The sequence below is a fragment of the Parasteatoda tepidariorum genome, chromosome 5 (genome assembly GCF_982258835.1).
Source record: "Parasteatoda tepidariorum strain Cologne lab strain chromosome 5, Ptep-v5.0, whole genome shotgun sequence".
NCBI classification, from domain to species: domain Eukaryota; kingdom Metazoa; phylum Arthropoda; class Arachnida; order Araneae; family Theridiidae; genus Parasteatoda; species Parasteatoda tepidariorum.
Window position 1 is genome coordinate 67,125,145 of NC_141759.1, and position 13,689 is coordinate 67,138,833.

The following is a 13,689-nucleotide window of genomic DNA, read 5'->3' on the forward strand; positions in this document are numbered from 1 at the left end:
AATACTTTCGAGATAAAAAAAGAGGTATGATTATGTTTCTTTAATTTTAATTAATAATTTATTTTATTTGGCATAAAATTTTTATTTACTTTGTATGCATAATAAACAAAATTATATTGAACACAATAACGTGACAAAATAACAAATTATCACGAAATATTATTAGAAAGCCACGTACAAAGTTGTTATGTGTAGTTTAAAAATAAATCATGAAATGATATAAGCATGAGAACAGCTTGTATCAAATAAAAAGAGAGGTTAAATTGCAAATATAACACAAAAATACTTTCAAAGAAAGTAAACTGCAAATCAATACAGAACATTCAAATTAAGTTTTTATTTTGGAATAAAAATACTAGCATTTCCGCATTTTTCGGTAGTAAAGATGCTCTGTGTTTAGTAATTACATTCCCTCCAGTGCTGAAAATTCGTTCGGAAGGAACACTTGATCCTTGAATGGCCAAATATTTTTTTGCAAGAGCTTTTATAATTGGAAAATTGTGCTCATTCAACTTCCACCAGGTGAGTGGGTTTTCATTCAGGCCTATTTTAGGCATGGATAAATAATTTTTCAGTTCTTTCTCTGCTTTATTACGGGGAAGAAAATCGTCTATGCTTTCAGTCTCTTCGTCGTCTTCTAAGAGTTTTTCTAATCCTTTTTTGGGCTGTGGAATTATTCTTTCACAGCTTGAAACTGTTGGCAATTCGGTATGCAGGCTGATCATCTTTTCTAAAGCTATCTTTTTTGTTTCCTCTGCATCCTCCACATACCGGAGACGAAATCGTGGGTCGCTGAACGTGCTAAGTCTTAATAAAATCATAAGCTCATTATTGTCATATCTATGAAATGGTGACAAAATTTCTACTTTGATCTGCCTCTGCAAATTGCTATCATTTTCCTCTACCTTTAAACATTGTCGTATTTTCCGTAGAAGAGGAAGAACCGATGACATGGTAGTGTAGTTTTCGCCAGAAAGGTTGTTTGTAATCTCCTGTAGTAGATTTGTTGTTGACAGCAATTCTTCTATAGCTCTAATTTCCTCATTATCAAGCATTAGATGTTTTTTAGCTGAATGAGTTTGAAAGAGCTTGCATAAGGGCAATTAGTTGTCCAAAAATCTACGGCAAAGCTTCATTATGCTCCACCACCTTGTTATACATGCGCTGGGCAAGGAAACAACTTTCATTTGAAGAAACTCTTGGGAGTTTTTAAAATCCCTTGCCATCTTCCAGCTATGTGCGATTGAGCTTTGAAGCTTTCTCAGTCTTGTTACAGCTTTATTTAACACTGGAATTTTCAAAGCTTTATTAATTCCTATATTTATTGTGTGTGCAAAACATGGCATATGAGGTAAGTTTAATAATTTTATAGCTTTAAGTATATTTGCCCCATTATCAGTAGTACAACAGCTAAGTTCTGGCACATTAATTTTCCATTCTGTTAATATATCTGTTAAGGTTTCTGCAATATTTTCAGAAGTATGGTCATCTTGAAAAACAGTACAGGAGAGGCAAAATGATTTCAAATTCCATTGAAGATCAATGAAATGAGCAGTGATAGCAATATAAGGAACATTGGCAACTGATGTCCAACAATCAGTTGTTACAGCCAGATCTTTAACCTGTATGAGTGATAATTCTTCTCTTACCTTATCAATTGTTTGATTATAAAGTTTTGGTATAGCTGTTTGTGAAAAATATTTTCGGCTAGGAATACTATATCGTGGGTTGAAAGTTTTAATCATATTTATGAAGTATTGGGACTGAACAATGTTAAATGGCTGTAAGTTGCCAACAATGAATCGTGCAATTGATTCAGTGCACTGTTTTGAAGAATTTCCATCGAGTGGCTGAAAATCAAGCATTGTCTTCTGCTTCTTTTGGGGGGGGCAATTCAATAATATGACCAGATTTTGAGCTTTTGTCATTTTCAGTCTGAAGAATGACTTGTTCATGATCATCAAATTCCTCTTCAGCAGTTGCTGCAACCTGCATGAATTTATTAGCAAGAGAAATTGGATGGTTAACCTTAAGGTGACCTGTTAAATTTGTTGTACTCCCCCCTTTTGAAGAAACGGGAGCCTTGCATAAAATACAAATAGCAACATCGGTTGACACTAACTGGCCTTTTTCATTAGCTGGTTGTCTGAAATACTCCCAAACAGGAGTTTTGGTTTTCTTTTTTTGAACTAACTGTTCATATTTTGGGCAGTCTAATCCACGGCGAGCAGGACCCATCTTTCAGCTGCAAAAATTTGAATATTTCTTCTAATTTCAAGTAGAAAAAAAATATGTCCAAAATATATATGAAAACCGAAAATATATTCAAAATTTTATATTTTGTAGTGAGTAATGACAAAGGGATATAATAAAAAAATAGACAAGTGTAATTTAATTGCAAAATGATATTTCCTTTTAAATTTAGAAACATTAGGTATGTTTTAGCTTATCAGTAAAAAAAGAAGAACAAGTTTTGAAACTTTGCTTTTAATTTATTTGGTGCTACTGTGAAGTAAAACTAAAACTGAAATTTTAAATATATCTACATTAGAATTTGAATTGGGTGTGAAAAGGAGAGAGAAAGATTGCTGAGATGGAGATATTCAGATAAAACTTTTAGAAAGTGGAAATCTGCCAAAATGCATCAAACTAACTTTATACTAATTATATTCATTTTATAGGTAAATATTAACAACTAAGTAATTTATAATTGAATGTGGGATTTAATTTCAATAGAGTTATATCAAAAATATAATCAATAGAAAGAAAAGTAAAGATAGGAGTAAATTAAACCCATGACTTTTTATAGCTTGGTTTATTATAAAAAATTATGGTAAAATTATTTATTGTAAATGCTTTTTTTATTATTTTTATTTTTAATATTTCCTTCTTTCGAATTAAAATAATTCAAGACTATCTTTTCTATTTAAACAAAACACAATTTTTCAATATTTAGATTTTGTTGAAAAAAATCTGACATTTTTTAAATAAAAGCAAGAAAAGAAATAGTGTATTAAATAAATAGTTAACTAGTGAAATGAATAATTTATTAAAATTTTACATGCTGCTTTAAGAAAAAGAGTAAATTATTTTTAATGAAGAATTAAGAAAAGTAAAAAAAAAATAATAAAATAAAATTATCTATCAACCTTGACTAACAAAAATTTCTTTTAACTTACAACATTATCAAAGTTTGTTATGTATCTTAGACAAAAACACATTAAGAAATTATTATATTACATTAAGAAATACTTTTTCTAGAAAAAAAACTGAAGAAAATGGTGCATTTTTTTTCTTCAAGTTTTATATTTTAATAATTTTATATTAACATGAATATTTCAGCAATTAATACATATTTAATATATTTGTGGAGGGAGAATTATTATTGTAGTGAGCAAAAAAAAAATACTTTTAATAACTTTTAGACTTAATAATCGGATTCAAAACAGTCTAATTTTTTTAAATTTATTTTTCAAAAACTATTCAATTTCTTTCAACTTTTGTATTTTAAAATTACTTTCTTTAAAAAATTGCAGTTCAAACTTTTTTCAATTATTAATAACAAAATAATAAACAAAATAATTAAAAATCATTTTGCATGAAATTATATTTGAATAAACGAATTTTATAATTGCTTGCTAAAATTTTTTAATTCGAGTAAAACGTTCTCGAGTTGTGGCGAAATACGCTAAAAGTAACAATAACATTGAGTGGTCCCTAACTATTGATTTCACTCCTGACCAAATTATTAGGACAATATTTCATAGACTGCGGCTACGGCCTATATCTTGAGGGTCAGGCATCATAATCCGCAGAAAAATATTTTCAGATAAGTACGTTTTTGTGCTTCACTTCATAATTTAAAATATCACCTGCTTTTAGCATATTTAAGGTCTCTTCCTTGGAACCACAAAGATTAAGTCCTAATCCGCAAAAATCCGATCTTTAGACCAAAAGTTATTCTGGGTGATTCGAAAAATGCAGAACATCACAAAGCAACCTAAGATTTAGCGGGACCTGCAGCAGTATAAGCCTGTCGCAAAGTATGTCAGCCAATTGTAGAAATAATATCGATAGAGTTATAAAATTTAAAAGAAAATTTAAAATGCACATTGAGCCAAGAATTATAAAAATCTTCATAAACAGAAAAATAAAAAAGATGATTAAAAAAATGGATTGGGGCAAATAGAAAACTTAGAACAGCTGATGCGGTTTAACCTCCGACCTTTTCATTCTCCAGAATTTATTTACTACCTTCAATATTTTTGAGGAAATGGAGAAAAATTAGTATAGAAACAAAATTTCCTGGAAAAGAATTCGATGGGAATTAATATTATGGCTTCAATAATGTGAAAATCAATAATTTAAAGATTTAATTTTATAATTATAGTCAACCAAATATATTATTATATTGATAAACTATATTTCATGAAAATAAAATTTAACTGCATAATCTTATAAAAATCGTTATAAATAAAGAATGATTTGAGAAAGATCGAATAGCTATCAAACCGAAAATGATGAATGATCATGGAATGACGAAATCGAAACGATTGTCTTAAAAAGAAACTTTACATATAATAAGTTGTCAATATAAAAACGAGTTTGCCAAAATTTTTTGTAAAAATATTAGATTTTTTATATTTTCTAACAATAATAATTATCTTTTAAATGGAGTAGTCTTAACACAAAATTACGTATGTGAAAATTTTATCCATATTGAAGAAATGCAAATTTCAGATTTAACTAATAAATAGTTCAAATAAATAAATAAAAAAACTTACCGGAACAGATATCCGTCAAACAAAAATGATCTTTTCTTCAACAAAACAAAACTAATTTGAAAGTATTATCGAATAACAAAGCATCAATCATCTACAGAGAATCACTTTCGTTTAATGGATTTGCCCGATTTGAAGAAAGCACTTTTTCGTCCTTAGATTCGTTGGCGATGAGTTAGTTTCACTCATAGTCACATCGGAATTCATCGTGTCAGCACATTCGCGAAGGAAGAAACACATGGGGAAAAGATCGTCACGACAATCGATGTCGGCTCGCGATCGGGGGAAAATGCTCTTCACGCGTGCTTGCGAACATCGATGTTGGAGAGGGAGAATCGTGCTTCGTGGCATCGGAAAACATCGATGTCCACCAGGCATCGGAAAACATCGTGCTCACATCGGAATTTACGATGCTTCGAAAAAGAATCAAACTAAGCATCGGATCGGCGATGATTGCACAACATCGATGTTTTCCGATGCATCGATGTATCGCCCAGTCCTAGTGGTAATTGGAATAGAAAAGGGGCATTTTGCCTCTATATACATGTAGGGCTGTATATAGAGGCAAAAATCTACGATTTTTGTAAAAACTTATTCTAATGGTAGCTGACTTAAAGTTTTGATGTATTATTTTTTATTCATTTAAACTTATATTTTTCACACCGGTATATGTAAATGATTTAAAAGTTTGCATGCCAACAGCTTTTACCCGTACTTCCTGTAGATGCTACTGCTAAAACCAACAGCGGACAGTCATTCAAACTGCGCACTACAATGTTACACTTCTGTAGCTTTAGGAATAATTTTGACTATTCAAGGTGGAAAATTAAGATATTTAAATCCATTCGTATAAAAAAAACAGTTGTCATTTTAACCATTTGCACTCCTATGCCACCTCTGAATAGACATAGAAAATCGCCACTCTAAAATTTAAAATCTTAATAATCAGTAATCACATTATTTTATGGTTATCGATTATTAAGATAATCGATAATAAATTCGACCTAAATATAGCAACTGGTTTAGGATGGAGGGAATATGCAGTTTAGATGATTTAGTATTTACATTACTGCAAATATATTAAACTAATCGGAGTAACTCAGTGTAAAAAAAAATTCCTATTTTAAAACTACTTCCTATTCTTTACACACAAAAAATACACCATATTAAGTTTTTTTAGTAAATCCCTAGTACACAGCTTAAAATATAATAAAATATATTAAAATATTGATTATTAAATATAAATTTGTAAAATTTGTTGAACAAATTAAAAGATTGCTTATAATTTAAACTATTACAAATAAACTCAATTATCCTTACTGATACGAATTCATTTAAAAATATAATAAATTCTTTATTTTGTTAAAGAAAACTATATTGTATTTGATAAATGAAAAGGAAAATAAAAGAAGTTGATCAATTAGAATTCCAACAATTTCAAAATACTTCTGCTCAAATATTTGAGTAACGGTTGCTTAGCAACAACGATTATCTGAAGTTGAAAATTCTCATTTTAAGCTGCAATTTTAAAGCAGAATATTAATGCGTCACTCTTAAAATTAATTAGGAAGTTCTTGAACTTTACTCTTTAAAATTTGCACTATGCGCGGAATATTTATTTAGATTTTTCTTTTATTTTAAACTGCATAGAAAAATCTTCCAGGTCTTTAAGAAATACCCTTTAAAAAAGATATTTTGCAAATATTTTGTAATGTGATTTATTTGTTTACAATAACAAAATATTTCTCGTAAAATTTTTTAAAAATACCGTCACAGCCTGCATTAAAAAATTCATTGAATTATAATGTAATGATAAAGAAAATTAGATATTAAAGAAACATATCAGTCAGAAACTCAAATGTGCAAATAATGTAAAGGTAAAATAATTTTTATTATTTAATGTACATCCTGAAATATTTTTTTGAAAACTTCAAAAGTTATTTTTCGTTTAAAAACATTTTTCAGGCCTTTTATCTTTAAAACGTTCCCGCCGGGCGTTGCGCCTGAAAGCGGAACGGAAAAGAGAAAATACTGGTAGAAGAACTATTTCAATATTAGATAATATTCAGGAGGAGTTAGTCTATCCTTAACAATAACAATTCACTGTAAGGAAATTTATCACGGCGAAGAAGCAATTCAATATAAAAATTGCATCCGTTAAAAACAATTGGTAGCTATGGATTTTTATTATTCCCTGGAAAAACTAAAAAATGACATTTATTGTTACCAGTTTTTACTCCGGTGCGCTGCCAAGATGAGACAATCTAGCGTGACCCACCGGTGGGTCACCATTTTTTTACTTACGGGTTTTATTGAACATCTAAAACAATAAATTAAAACAACAAGTATCAGATCAAATGCAATCAATTACTGCCAGGGATGAATGCAATATGCTTGCCATCTTTTAGTATATCGGTAATCGTAAATTATTATTTATTTATGCTTATTTCGATTAGATGTATCTGTTTAGAAAATCTTCCTTGTCAATTTTTCGCATTATTTTTCCCAATACCAGCAAAAATTGTGCATTATTGATTTATTTTTGGTACAAAAAATAAGATTTAAAAGAACATTGACCACCATTATATAATAAGTGGCAAATTAACCTTCAATGCTTGAGAAATCAAAAGTACTGCCGCCTATACCTATTGTATTCAAGGCGTTGAATGCCAAGATTATTAGTAACACATAATTCAAGTAAATTTTTTTATATTATTATCGTTACTAAAATGGTTTGAAGAAATTAATGCAACGCATGCTGAGAAAATCATTTTGGCCAGACGGGCAAGCCATGTAAATTTAGAGTGGTATTGAACGTGTTAATTATCTAAGCATTTTGCAAAATTTTTTTAGGTATAGCAAAGAAACGTTACTAAAAATTCTGTGTATGTGATAATGCATTTCAGAAAAATGACAATCGCACTAAATTATGACAAAACATAAATCAATGTGACGAAATTTTATGGCAAATATTATTATTTTAAAGTTAATTAAAAATCTTACTCCCAGGATTGTTTTATATGCTTATTTCAATTTTAGTTAAAGAAGATAAAAATTCTTAAGTTTCAAAGTTTAGATTTTTTTTATTAAAATTAATACAAAACAGAAAAAATTTTGTACATGGTTCCCACGGTTCTTGGAAAAAAAACTTAGTACAGGTAGTACATTTAGGCTAACGATAGAAGATATGTCTAAATTTAATACACCACTTGGATGTTAAGTGGTTTAAAAAGATCATCATCGAAATATAACTGGGCGCCTGGGGCCGTTAGCGGCCTTTTTCTCATTCATCTTGTATTTAATCTTTAAGGTCCCATTCATCTTGTATTTAATCTTTAAGGTGGTTCTTTCTGGTAATTGGAATAAAAGGAAATCATATATTTTGTATTTTAGTTAAAATTATGTCACTACAAAAATGAGCTGCAATCGGCCTGAGGTTTATGTCTTCTCTTAAGTTTTCGAAAGTAAAAATTTCGTTGAATCCTGCGGTGTCACAATATATGGTCTTTTCAAAACTGGTTTAAAAAGATGGAATTTTTTTGCACATATACTTTCTGTGGAAAACAATTTTTAGTGGTAGTTACACAGAAATTAAATTATCGACATTTATTTAACTTTCGTTCCCACTTTTTAAAATTTACACGACCTCGGGAACCCTGTTGTATCATAAAATTTGTTTGAAATTGGTTAAAAATTTAATCCAATAGTCATTTTTATATGGAGAGTCACCATACGGGTGAATTACTCTTAGTGTTCAATGCGAGCATTTGTTCCTTTTTATATTTTTAGCACCCCTCAGTACATCTCGTTTCACGTCATGTACTGAACTGACTACTCGCTTGGTTAGTTATAAAAATGGCACATCTAGACCAAATGGCTATAAATCTCTACAAAATTAAATACTTGAAAATGCCCCACGCATCTGAAATTGCAATCTTTTTTGAAGAAAATAAGAGATCAGCAAAACCTAAAAAACATTTTTATAATGAATTTTACAAAGCTTAAACAATACAAAACACTTCATATGAAAACAAAAAAATAACATTCATGCAAATCGAATGGATTGTACGGAAATATCGTTTGCAATGTATAGAGTGTCAAAACGAGAAAGTGGCCACAAGCGATGCCTGAACTCGATGAAGTGCTGCCCATTAACTGCAACCATGTACTTATTCTCAGTGACACGTATTATCATATCGAAATGACAGATACTGTTGAAAGGGAAGGATGCTGAGAGCGTTTCTTCGTCATGCCATGCGTTGTTGGTGCGAGTGTTTCTTACAATTGATTGATTGAAGAAACGGACATCGAAGTGAAAAGCAACATCGGGAGGAGCATATGGTGAAGTACCGGCCTGAAGATTGATTGTGAATCTGTTAAACAAAAGTAACACATGATGTAAAATGATACAGCACAGATATAAATATAACCAAAAATGGCAGAAATCGGTAGCTGTTTCTAATGCCACTTGCCTATACAGCAAGGGAATTTAGTAATTTTTTCAGTGGTGCCATCTATGGGCCATGATTTCAACTTCAGTCACACATAAACGTCACAACCCGTTTCACAAGGCGGACCTTTTCACACACTTTTCATCCATCCACAGATCCTAATTTTGACCTGAACCAGAGAATGATTAATCTCCAATTCAGTGCCTTCAGTAGTACTATACTTAGTAATATAACTATAGTTTGTTATAACAATTTGTGACCTGACAGATTTAACGTGCACCAGTCACCATTTAGCAAATCTTCAGCGGCGGGAACCGAACTCACGACCCCTTGGACATAGGCTCAACGCCCTACCAGCCAGGTTATCCCGGTTCTCAAAATAAATATACTCCAGGGCTCGAAAAAACCCGTCCCCGAGGACGGCTTGTTCAACAATGTACCCGTCCTCCTTTGAAACTAACCCGTCGCTTCTAAATAAATACAAATATAATTTTCTCTTATTTATTACAAACATTTATATAAATTGCACAATGAGTTAGTAGTTACTAGGATTACAAATACTAGGATTACATTATACAGTAATAAAAGAAATACTAGGTTACTAATAGTAAAACCTAGTATTTCTATTATGAAATAATTTATTTCTATAATGAAATAATTTATTTCTTTGATGAATTAATTTAAATAATAAAGGTTAAGTTATCTGTCAATTATCATGTCAATTTATCCGATGGTACTGCATTTTTTAAATGAATCAAGTATGACGTTTGCCAGTTCCACAATCAAGCCAATGATTTACAGAGGTTTCTACACAGAAATCTGAAAGAGGTTTTCCATTTAGGTAGATGTTCATAAATGCGTTTAACGCTTCTTGTTTAAGACCTGTAAGTAATGTGTTTTTTTGTAAATTCACTGAAAAGCCCCTTTCAACCGCTGTAGTACTCCCAGACAGAGAAAACATCAATTCCACTATGCGCAGTATGTTGCTGTATTTCGAGATTAGAGGGTCATTTTAGAAGTGAGGCGCTAGACTCTTGTAAGATAACAAAAATTGAAAATGTATCACGAACATTAATGGGAAAATGGCCGTCCGCGCGGACGCTGAATTCGAGAAATTTGTCGTCCGCGGGGAATTTTTGACCGCCGAGGACGGGCGGTTTTTCGAACCCTGATATACTCGTTATACCGATAAAAGGAATGTTTATTAAAGTTTTGATAAAAATACAACGATATGACTACACTATTCCCAAATACTGTCATACCTGTCAATTTGACCATTTTATATTTCATTTTATTACCGTCATTGAACAGCCGACCCAATTTTTGGGTTTATGACTACTAATGTTCAACTCCGTAGCCTTGTAATTTTGAACCCAATCCAGAAGACAAGGGAACTCCTGGATCAAGTATTGGGAGAAATTTGCCTTCGTGGAGGACTTTTTGATGAAACTAACCCGCATTTGCGTTACATGGAGAGGAAGACAACGAGAACCTCCCACGGTTAGCCTGACGGCATGTGTTAATAGTTATTATTTAATTCAAGTGACATTAAATATTTCGTCGAAGAATGACAAAGATTCATTAAAAGAAGTATAAACTATAAAACCACTCTTCTTAAAATATTTGCCAATATAATAAGCTACAGACAACGAAACGAAACAAAAATAAAATAGTATTTCTATATTTTAAAAAAATGAATTCTAAGTCAATAACTCAATAACCTATCATACGTCACAACAGCATTAGTTCTAGGTTTATTTTTAAAAAGAATCAATAAGTCAAATACAGATGTGCGGATTGGAGATTAGAAGGCTCGACAGAGATTTTAACTATTTATATTTTAAGCCGTTCATGTTCAATTAATTCTGAGACCTAAGCTTATTCTGGTAACATTATATTTTTGTGTTTCAAACTAGGTTTGTTTTATCAAAACAACGTTTGTTTAAATATACAGCATTTTACGTTTTTAATGGAACCTAGGTTACTTTTTTAATTCAACAAATAACTGTTTTACTTTATTGTCAACCATGAAAGAAATATGTTTGACTTAAAACAAAAAAGAAAAATTACACCAAGTATGCGTCACAGCGGGTCACTGATGAAAGTTTTTTTTATAAAATGTAAAGTTTATTTATTGCACGTTAGTGTGTTTATCTTTTTTATTTATATAACCCAATTTCATCTCTCTTAATCCATGAGAGCTACAAGCACATTTATGAAGCATAAAACTCCAAACCGGACCGTCAAATTACTACTTTTATTTTTATGATTTTTTTTTTTTGAAAAACTAGTGGGCTGCGCCCCCTGCTCGCCAACCCCCGAAAATTACTGCGCAATCTTATATGGTTTGCTTCGCAAACCAAGCTCGCTTCGCTCGCTACTAACTTAGGTACATTGCAAATGCACAAAATTCTAAGAATTCAAAACAATCATTCAAATCCATATAAAAACTATTTTTTTTTTTAAAAAAATTACATCTTTTTAGTAAATACTAAGTCATTAAAATAAATTTGAATTCAAAATAAATGACATGTAATTCGTTAAACCTATTAGAAATGTGCTATAGTATAATTCGTGATATAAATCAAAAATCGTCAAATAAATTCGTGATATATAAATTCGTGAAAAAAAGAGCTTTCGACAAAATACTAAAATAGAGATCTATCGACAAAGACTACTCACTTCTGTCTAGCTTAATAGTATGAGATTGCCGCAGCTGATGCTCTCTGGTGATTTCAGTTTCCGTTTTCAAGAGCGCTATACGTTGAGCCACCTCAGCTAGATTTGGCATGTGACATTTTTTAGCGGCAATCATCGGTCGATTCGCAGTGTGAGAGAAATAGTAACGTAAATAAAACAAAGCAAATGTTGCCACCGGCGGAAAAGAAATACAGCCAAAATTTGGGAGCCACGTAAGAGAATTATATATATTAGATATTATTGAGTGCGCTGCATTGTGCATATCATAATATAGAAATGAGTAGAAACTAAGCAAAAATAAAATTTTGGAAATTACACAGTGTTGATTTCTTTCAATAGTCTGTAAGTATATCATTTGGATTGACTGGTAAAACTTACTTGTTAGGGTTCGTAGTAGGTTTACCACTAATGTATATCATCATGCCTGGTCTTAGGCCTCCACACAAAGGATAAGCATAAGGTATACTCTGTAAAAAAGAAATACACAACCAGTATCATTACATAATTTTCTTTATTCTTGTTTGAAATATTTAAACCTTAGACTTCCTCAATATCAGTTTAAATTTTTGTTGAAGGTCGTATCTCCTAAAAAAAGGCGGGAAACTACTGTTTATCACCTTTGATTAGAAAAATTGGCGACAAGCATTAACTTAGATTCAATAGAGTTCTGAGTTAGTATCCAATAAGTTTTAAAATCGGTACCCCCTGATGTTTATATTTCGAGGGAAATATCTAGTATATATTCAGGGGTCTGTCCAGACATTTTGTGAAAGGTCTGTTTTTGTAAAATTGTGAAAAAAAATTACTCGTAATTTGTGAATATAAAATGAACTTAAAGTCACATTCCTTCAACCAGGGTCCGTTTTTAAGAATTTGGGCAAATAGGGTCCGTTATTTAAACCTTTCCAAGGATTTTTTAAATTGTAAAGACATACAAGATTATGCTCAACATTGTAAAATTATAATTGAAAAATAAACAGCAATTGCTGCTTCTAAATTAGAGTTCTAAAATACATACAGGGTGTCCCAAAACGACCGCATAAACTCAGCACAGCTAGATTCCTCGTTGGGAGTACATAAAAACTGAAGAAGCGTTCCCGCACGATCCGTAATTTACGAGAAAAATACGAAAAACAAAGTATGACATCACTGCCGGTGCAAGAAAAAACACTTTATTGAACATATCAACAGCAGTATACTATGCACAATTTAAAGCAGAATATGAGCGGTGAACGTTTTAAACATTATCGTCTTGAAAGATATGCAAATACTGTTGTTGATATGTCCAATAAAGTGTTTTTTTCTTGCACCGGAAGTGACGTCATACTTTGTTTTTCGTATTTTTCTCGTAAACTGTGAATCGTACAGGAATGCTTCTTTGGGCAGTTTTTATGTACTACCAACGAGGAATCTAGCTGTGCAGAGTTTATGCGGTAGTTTTGGGACACCCTGTATAGCAGGGCTCGAAAAAACTCAGAAATTTCACCCGTCCCCGAGGACGGCTTGTCCAACAATATACCCGCCCTCCTTTGAAACTAACCCGTCGCTTCTAAATAAATAAAAATATAATTTTCTCTTATTTATTACAAATATTTATGTAAATTGCACAATGAATTAGTAGATACTAGGATTACAAATGCTAGGATTACATTATACAATAAAGGAATGACTAGGTTATTAATAGTAACCTAGTATTTCTTTTATGAAATAATTTAAATGACGAAGGTCAAGTTATCTGGAATGTCAATTTATCCGAG

General features: G+C 31.1%; 3 protein-coding genes across 3 annotated transcripts in view; all 3 read right to left on the minus strand.

Moving 5' to 3' along the window:
- Positions 1-323: 323 nt before the first annotated feature.
- On the minus strand, positions 324-1,055 carry LOC107441790 (E3 SUMO-protein ligase ZBED1-like). Its single transcript, XM_016055167.2, has one exon. The coding sequence runs from the start codon at positions 1,053-1,055 to the stop codon at positions 324-326; it is 732 nt and encodes a 243-aa protein (XP_015910653.2).
- Positions 1,056-1,103: 48 nt separating this feature from the next.
- LOC147809442 (E3 SUMO-protein ligase ZBED1-like) lies at positions 1,104-1,745 on the minus strand. The gene has a single exon (XM_087162813.1). The coding sequence runs from the start codon at positions 1,743-1,745 to the stop codon at positions 1,104-1,106; it is 642 nt and encodes a 213-aa protein (XP_087018939.1).
- A 7,001-nt stretch (positions 1,746-8,746) lies between these two features.
- LOC147809443 (galectin-4-like) overlaps positions 8,747-13,689 on the minus strand; it is a 30,586-nt gene continuing 25,643 nt past the window's right edge. The window contains exons 7-8 of the mRNA XM_087164131.1: positions 12,311-12,399; positions 8,747-9,154 (exon numbers count right to left, since the gene is read on the minus strand). Of these exons, the coding sequence (XP_087020257.1) occupies positions 8,827-9,154; positions 12,311-12,399 (417 nt within the window). The 3' untranslated portion in view covers positions 8,747-8,826. The remainder of the gene's footprint in view (positions 9,155-12,310; positions 12,400-13,689) is intronic.

Coding starts and splice junctions, on each gene's coding strand:
- LOC107441790 (XM_016055167.2), bottom strand. CDS start 1,055: ATGCTTGATAATGAGGAAATTAGAGCTATAGAAGAATTGCTGTCAACA.
- LOC147809442 (XM_087162813.1), bottom strand. CDS start 1,745: ATGATTAAAACTTTCAACCCACGATATAGTATTCCTAGCCGAAAATAT.